At 38.2% G+C, this 6,856-nt stretch overlaps 1 protein-coding gene across 1 annotated transcript in view; it reads left to right on the top strand.

Annotated features, from left to right (window-relative positions):
- Positions 1-971: 971 nt before the first annotated feature.
- Positions 972-6,856, top strand: part of otud4 (OTU deubiquitinase 4) — a 14,239-nt gene continuing 8,354 nt past the window's right edge. Inside the window, exons 1-6 of the mRNA XM_008436020.2 lie at positions 972-1,394; positions 1,691-1,774; positions 4,659-4,709; positions 4,772-4,818; positions 5,127-5,199; positions 6,032-6,113. Of these exons, the coding sequence (XP_008434242.1) occupies positions 1,254-1,394; positions 1,691-1,774; positions 4,659-4,709; positions 4,772-4,818; positions 5,127-5,199; positions 6,032-6,113 (478 nt within the window). The 5' untranslated portion in view covers positions 972-1,253. The remainder of the gene's footprint in view (positions 1,395-1,690; positions 1,775-4,658; positions 4,710-4,771; positions 4,819-5,126; positions 5,200-6,031; positions 6,114-6,856) is intronic.

The following is a 6,856-nucleotide window of genomic DNA, read 5'->3' as shown; positions in this document are numbered from 1 at the left end:
GATGATGATGATGATGATGATGATGATGATGATGATGATGATGATGATGATGATGATGATGATGATGATGATGATGATGATGATGAGGGAGGGAAGAACTGACCTGCAACTTGTTTTTAGACAGCAGCTGATTCACTTTGTTGTTATAATTATTTTTTATTGCCTTTTAAGATTTTCTGTAAATGAAAAGGTGACAAATTCAGAGATTTATTTTGTTAATAACAATTTCTGGGAATTTTCCAACAATTATTAATACAATATGCAGTGAAGAACAAAAAGTTTTAACAATGACTGAAGTTTTGCTTTCTACAAACTTTGATGTGTTAATAATAATAATAATAATAATAATAATAATAATAATAATAATAATAATAATAATAATAATAATAATAATTAGTATCATTGTTTTGAATTATATATGAATATATTTCTTCAATTATTTAATATTTCCTGTGCTGTCCAGTCCATTATGAAGTCTTTTACGCTGCAGTTATAGTTGATGAAATATAGTCTAGCTCTGATTGGTTAACCTGCACAGCAACTCAACTGCAGACCAATCAGCTTGTTTATAGAGAAAAACCTGCTGGTTGATAGGAAATACAGAAAAAAAAAAATAAAAACATGAACATGATCAGATGTTTGAAATAAAAATGAACAATTAAAATGGTGTGTTAAATAAATAAAATGTTACACCATAATAAATCAATTAATTAATTTATTTATTTAACGTTAGTATTTCCAAATGTTTTGGATATCACCAATGTTATTTATTTAACAAGTTATGAATTCAAATTTGGTTGTTTTAAAAAACAAGAAAGAGATTTTTGCTCCCTGACTATTTGATAAAAAGTGTTTTTGTTGTTGTTTTTGTCTTTTTCAATTATTTCTCCGTAACTGATACTCCGTTTAGCTTTTACTTTGAAATTAAACCGGAAACAATACGTAACACTGCGTGTGACTTCACTCTCATGGCCAGAAGGGGGCGTGTTGTCAGTTTTTAGCTCTTTTGCTAACGGAAGGCTAAAGTTTCACTTTCTGCCGCTGAGGAGGTTCCTGTGCTGGACACCCAGGACTTCCCGGGAAACGAAACCAGAAGTAGTTCTAGTTTTACCAGAGGGCCTCCGGGTCGCAAATGTGTCTTTGCGACTACATTCAGCGGTGATATAACCAGTTTGTGTTCAAGTTTCTCCCCTTTGACCGCCTCCTAACCGTCGCTTTACGCAGCTAGCTTTAGCGGCTAGCCCCCCGCTAGCATGGACAGCGGCGGAAACATGCAGAGTAATGAGGAGCGAAACGCGGAGAAACAGATGGATAACTACTTGAAAKCGAWAGGTTTTCATCGGAAGAAGATTGCCAAAGACGGATCGTGTCTGTTCCGAGCCGTGGCCGAGCAGGTAAAGTGGGGCAAAGCAGGAAAATGTTTGTGGGAAGTTGTTCTCCAGTTAGCTTGCTGCGCTCAGGTGAGGTGTGTTTGTTGTGTTGCTGTGCGATAGCAACTTMTCCGAGTTTAAATKTAACTTTCCCAAACGGGGAACGCCGCGGGGTAAATCTAACCCGCCTCTGTGGTTTCCTACTCCCAAATGCTCGACATAAACTTAAAATATAACACAGATGTTGTATGTTTTTGTCTTAAAAGTGGCATAACGCGGAATCCTGCCTGTTTTAAGTGTTGACCCTTGACCCTGCCCAGGTGCTGCACTGCCAGAGCCTCCACACTGAGGTCCGGGCCAAATGCGTAGAGTTCCTGAAGCAGAACCGGGACAGCTATGAGGCGGTAAGCACCAGCTTTAACCACACTTYACRTTTATAACATCATTTCATTCTGTTATGGRAATATTGTGATTCTAKATGGAGAGAAAGCACCTCTAAAACATATTTATATTCAAATAAGAGTAAATAAATACTCAGCTCATAACTGATTTAATTTAAATGACGTCCTTGGAGATTAAAAGTATAAAGTTTTGAGCAAATTTTGATGTTTTAAACACTAAAATTATAGGTCATGTGCAAATACATATGATTATAAAACAAAATTCTCTCAAATAAAATTATTTAAGCATTAAACTAATACATGCAGTAGGTAATATAAATGTTGGTCTGTAGTGACAATACATTTTTGTTTACTGTATTATTATATACTTGACCTCCAAATGCAGCAGATGGAAAATAACACCAGAACATCAAAGACGGTAAATAAACAAAGAGGTCTCACTTTCACATAAATATCAGGTACATTGTTGTTCATTCAGAAAAGAGTCAGAAATTTTACTCAATAGCAATATTGAGTAAAATATTTCTTAGCGTCCACAGACATTGTGGTTAAAAAAAMCCCATAAAGTATCTTTTCCCCTAAAAATTTACTGAAGTAAACGTAACTAGAAATCATTGCATTTCCTGTGAAAATTCAGTRTGAACGCTGAAAGCTGAATATTTTTAGTGAAAGTGCAACTTTGCAGCATTTGAAGTCAACTGCAGAAGAGATGCAGAAATGTAACAAAAAAATGGGCAGAAGCAGCAGAATAAATATGCCACCAAAAGAGGATCAGGAATCCTTCACAAAGCCCGACTGCAAGGCAGCAGTTTATAAGCTAAGATGAGCTAAAGCTAGCTAAAATACCAATGATAGCATCTGAGCTAGCGCTAGCATGTGGAGCCTAGAATTATGGTTGGAGGCTGTGTTTAATAACAGTAGAACTGGCCAACATGGCTTAAAAATACTTTTATTTTCACATCCCATCTGATTTTTATCGTGTTTGGTTTTTTTTTTTTCCCTTTTCAGAAAATATTTTGACCTAATTTCAAAGTCCAACTAAATGCAAGCTGTAAAATAAGATGGACGCCCACAGAGAGCATCGGTGGGAAAATAACAAATCAGATTCAACAAAAATTCAATCTTCATAAACTGATTAATTTAAATCAGGAGAGTTTCACTAGTTTTCTTTCTTCCTCTTAACTTTCCGGCTGTAATTTAGACCCAATAAAAGCTTCTTTTCTCGCTCGTTTTGTCAGCARAAGCCAAAGGTTAAAGGTCAGCTCTGGTTTTCTGACTTCACGAAGCGGTTAAATATTTTTATCAGGTTTCAGAAACGCCTCCGATTCCTGGTTGTTTCCGGTTGTGCTGCTCATTTTTCCACATTATTTTGGCCTCACAAGTGAAAAATATCGACTCCAACTTGAGCAAAGTGASACTTTTCTACGTTTTGATTCAACAAAAATGGAGTTTGAGTGAACGACAGAGGGGGGTGGAAACATCGCAGGTTTTATCTGTGAATCAGACGACGAACAGCAGAAACTGARCCTCCATGTTGCTTTAATGGCTTTATGAAGGAATAAAAGCTGTTAATGATTCAGACTCGTCCTTAAAGCTGGACTGAAAGCGAAACATGATGCCGATCAGAACATTTGTCCTGTAAGAATGCTGCAGAACCGAACCGGCAACTTTCAGGCACTCGCCGAGAACCTGCTATGAATTCTGGGAGCTTGAGTCCTTTACTCACTGCTTTTACAGATCATGTAATGGAAAAATGCTTTTATTTTTTAATATGTTTGCAGAATTATTGATTACATTTTTATTTAAATCACCAACAATAAGTAGCAACTGTTATGCATTTAAAAAATATTATGAACATTTCTGATTATTATTAGGATATAAGCAAAGTGGATTCAAGCAGTAATAAGGAGATTTAATTGATATAATCGAATAAAAGTTCAGGCTTTTATTAGTTTGAGGTTTTAAGGAAAACGTTTTTRTTTARYAGGTAAACGACACRATGAGAAAAAACAAGATTTATTTAAGAAAACCTGCATCACAGTAAAGCCAAAATCCTCCAAACTAAACCAAAATAATCTAGAAATAAAAAACTAATAAAATTACTAAACATTAAACCAGGGGTCCCCAAACTTTTTCCTGTGAGGGCCACATAACTTTTCCCTTCTCTGGTGGGGGCAAAGTGTGACACGTTTATCACCTGCGCTGCCGGAAATTGTTGAGGGGGAAGGAGGGGCGCGCGTTTCTTGATTGATTTTTACCCAGAAAGCACATGGGTAAAAACCGTTAGTGAAACAGTCACTGGGACTGACTGGTATATATTCCATTGAGGGAAAGTAGCTTTATGAATTCCTCATATGTTAACATAAAGGCTCGTTTTGAAGTATAAGCTGCTACTTACAGGCTTCGAAGAATCCGACCTGGAATGCGGCGTTCATAACAAACACATGTGTTCATCTGCTCTACCGCTAGCAAACACTGATTAAATAACATAAAAGTCAAGCAGTTCCCTAAAAGTCCAACAGATGGCAGCAATGCGCCATGCAAAACAAAACACCCACAGTTTACAGGACACACTTCCTGCTMAAGAGCCCCCTGGTGGTTGAAGAAAAATCCACATATAAACCGGAAAATACAATATATAATGCARTGCTCTCTGGTATTGTTCAGGGGGCCGGACCAAATGTGGAGGCGGGCCGGATCCGGCCCGCGGGCCGTAGTTTGGGACCCCTCCATTAAATGATAATTTTAAGAACTAAAGCCTGAAACAAACCAGAAGTTGAAACACCAAGTTAGAGAAATGTCTGATTTAAATCTCAGTCTTCACATTTCTGTAAAACATTTTGTCACGTAAATCTCTCCTTTGATGTTTTTCTGATTTCTGTCTCAGTTCGTCGAGGGAAACTTTGAGGAATACCTGAGCAAGCTGCAGGACCCGCAGGTAAAACCTGATTATTTCACTCTGCAGCGTTTCGCTGAACTGATGACATCACGCTTTTACAGCAATGGGTGGGAGAAGTGGAGATCAACGCTCTGGCTGTCATGTATAAGTAAGTACACCCGCTGCTTCGTAAAGTAAACACACCCGCTGTCGTCTAGAGATAAAAACGGTCTTTAGTTTTGAGGTTATTGGCCTTTGGAGTGAGAAAACTATTAAAAAAAACAAAAGTTCATTCATTCATTCATCTCTGCATAAAACCAACATGGATGACGGAGGAAGAAAATCGGTTGCTATGGCGACCGCACTGAAATACAAAGCAGAGTTCAAAGTTCAGCTTTAAATCGATTGGTAAAAACGTTCTGGATGCTGGAAGAGACTCTGGTGATGATTCCCCTCATGTCTTCTGTCTCCCACCAGGAGAGACTTCCTGATCTTCCAGGAACCCGGAAAACCGGCGGTGAACATCACAGACAACAACTTCAAGGACGAAGTGAGGATCCGCAGCCTGACGCATTAAAACAAAACGCTTTCAAACATCTGCATTCAGCCCTGGCTCAGACTCCGAGTCCAAGAAATGTCAGACGCACAGCAGCAAAAATAATCCTGGCTTTTATGTTTAAATATCAAYTATTTTGACGATTAATCGATTAATAAGACGTAAAAATCACCACATTTTGATGATTTTTTTTTTTAATTTAACCACTTGGGCCCCTTTTTTAAGATGCAAATAATTCAGTTTATCTTTTTAAATAATAAAAAAATTCAGCCTGAAATGTTTTAACATAATTTCCCTTTAGTGAACATTTAATGGTTTATAGCAAAGACGCATCTGCAGGTAAAACTGCTGTTTGCTGATCTGCTGGTTATTTTTGAGTGGTAATAATTTGATTAATAAAATGTTCTTTTTTTTTTTTTTTTTACAGAATTTAAACAGAGTGAAGCTAAAACTGTAATTTGAGGAGTTTTTATTAGAACATATTTATAGAAAAATTTATATTTTCCATCTTAAATGCAACATGTTGATGTTTTTTGCTCAGTTTTGGATTAATTACGGTTCTGAATGTTTTGTTTTTTCAGCAAACCTACATTTTTAGAGTCAATGTTCCCGTTAACAATCGATTACCGAATTACTAGACGGTAATTTAACCGATTAATCGTGATCAGTTCGATTAATCGTTACTAAAAATTGTGTTAAAATGTGAAAACGGTGAGAGAAGCTTCAGCTTTCAGCATCTTTAACTTGATCTCCCGGCTGGTCGGTGTGCTGCTGGCCTCCCGGGTCAGAACCGGGCCTCTAACGGGTCCGTTTCCCCCCCCTCCAGGTGCGGTTGTGCTTCCTGAATGGAAACCACTACGACAGCGTTTACCCCATCACCCACATGAAGAGCGCTGCGCTCTGCCAGTGTAAGTCAGAGCAGGAGGTCCTGCTGCTGCTGCTGCCTGGTTTATTCCTGACCAGAACCGAGTTTTTCCTAAAGTACCGAAGCAGAACTCGGCAGGTTGATGCCAGGACTCCTGGATGTCGTGTCAGCAGTTGACAAACTTACAGTAACGATAGAAAAACAGAAACTCATCAGGTTTTTACGTTCAGATGGTCGTTTGGATCCCAAAACAGAATAACTGAGCAGAATCCAATTCAGGCCAATTTATTTCCTCTCTTCTTTCCTTCTGTTCTATCGTCAGTCCATCATTGTGTCCTTTGTCCCTCCCTTTTCTCCCACCTTCTTTCCTTTCTTCCTTGTTTTTTTTCACTTGTTTGTTCTTTTTTTCTTCTGTGTCCTTCCTTCCTTTCCTTTCTTGTGCCCTTTGTTTGTCATTGTCCACATGTCCTTCCTTTCCTTGTTTCCTTTGTTGTGCTTTTTGTCTTTACTTCCTTGTTTCCTTCATTCAAATCTTCCTTGTATTTGCATTCCCCTCCTTGTGGTTTTCCTTTTCTGTCCTTTCTTTCCGTCTTTCTGTCTATTTATTTTGGTCTTTTCTGTGTTTCTCTTTTACTTTATTTCCTCCTCTCTCTCTCTCTCTCTCTCTCTCTCTCTCTCTCTTCCTCTCCCTCCCTCTCTCTGCCTCTCTCTCTGTTTCTCTCTCTCTCTGTTTCACTCTCTCTCCCTCTCTCCTCTCCTCCCCTCCCTCTCTCTCTCTCTCTCTCT

Source organism: Poecilia reticulata, linkage group LG18, assembly GCF_000633615.1.
Source record: "Poecilia reticulata strain Guanapo linkage group LG18, Guppy_female_1.0+MT, whole genome shotgun sequence".
NCBI lineage: Eukaryota > Metazoa > Chordata > Actinopteri > Cyprinodontiformes > Poeciliidae > Poecilia > Poecilia reticulata.
This window is presented reverse-complemented; position numbering and strand designations above follow the sequence as displayed.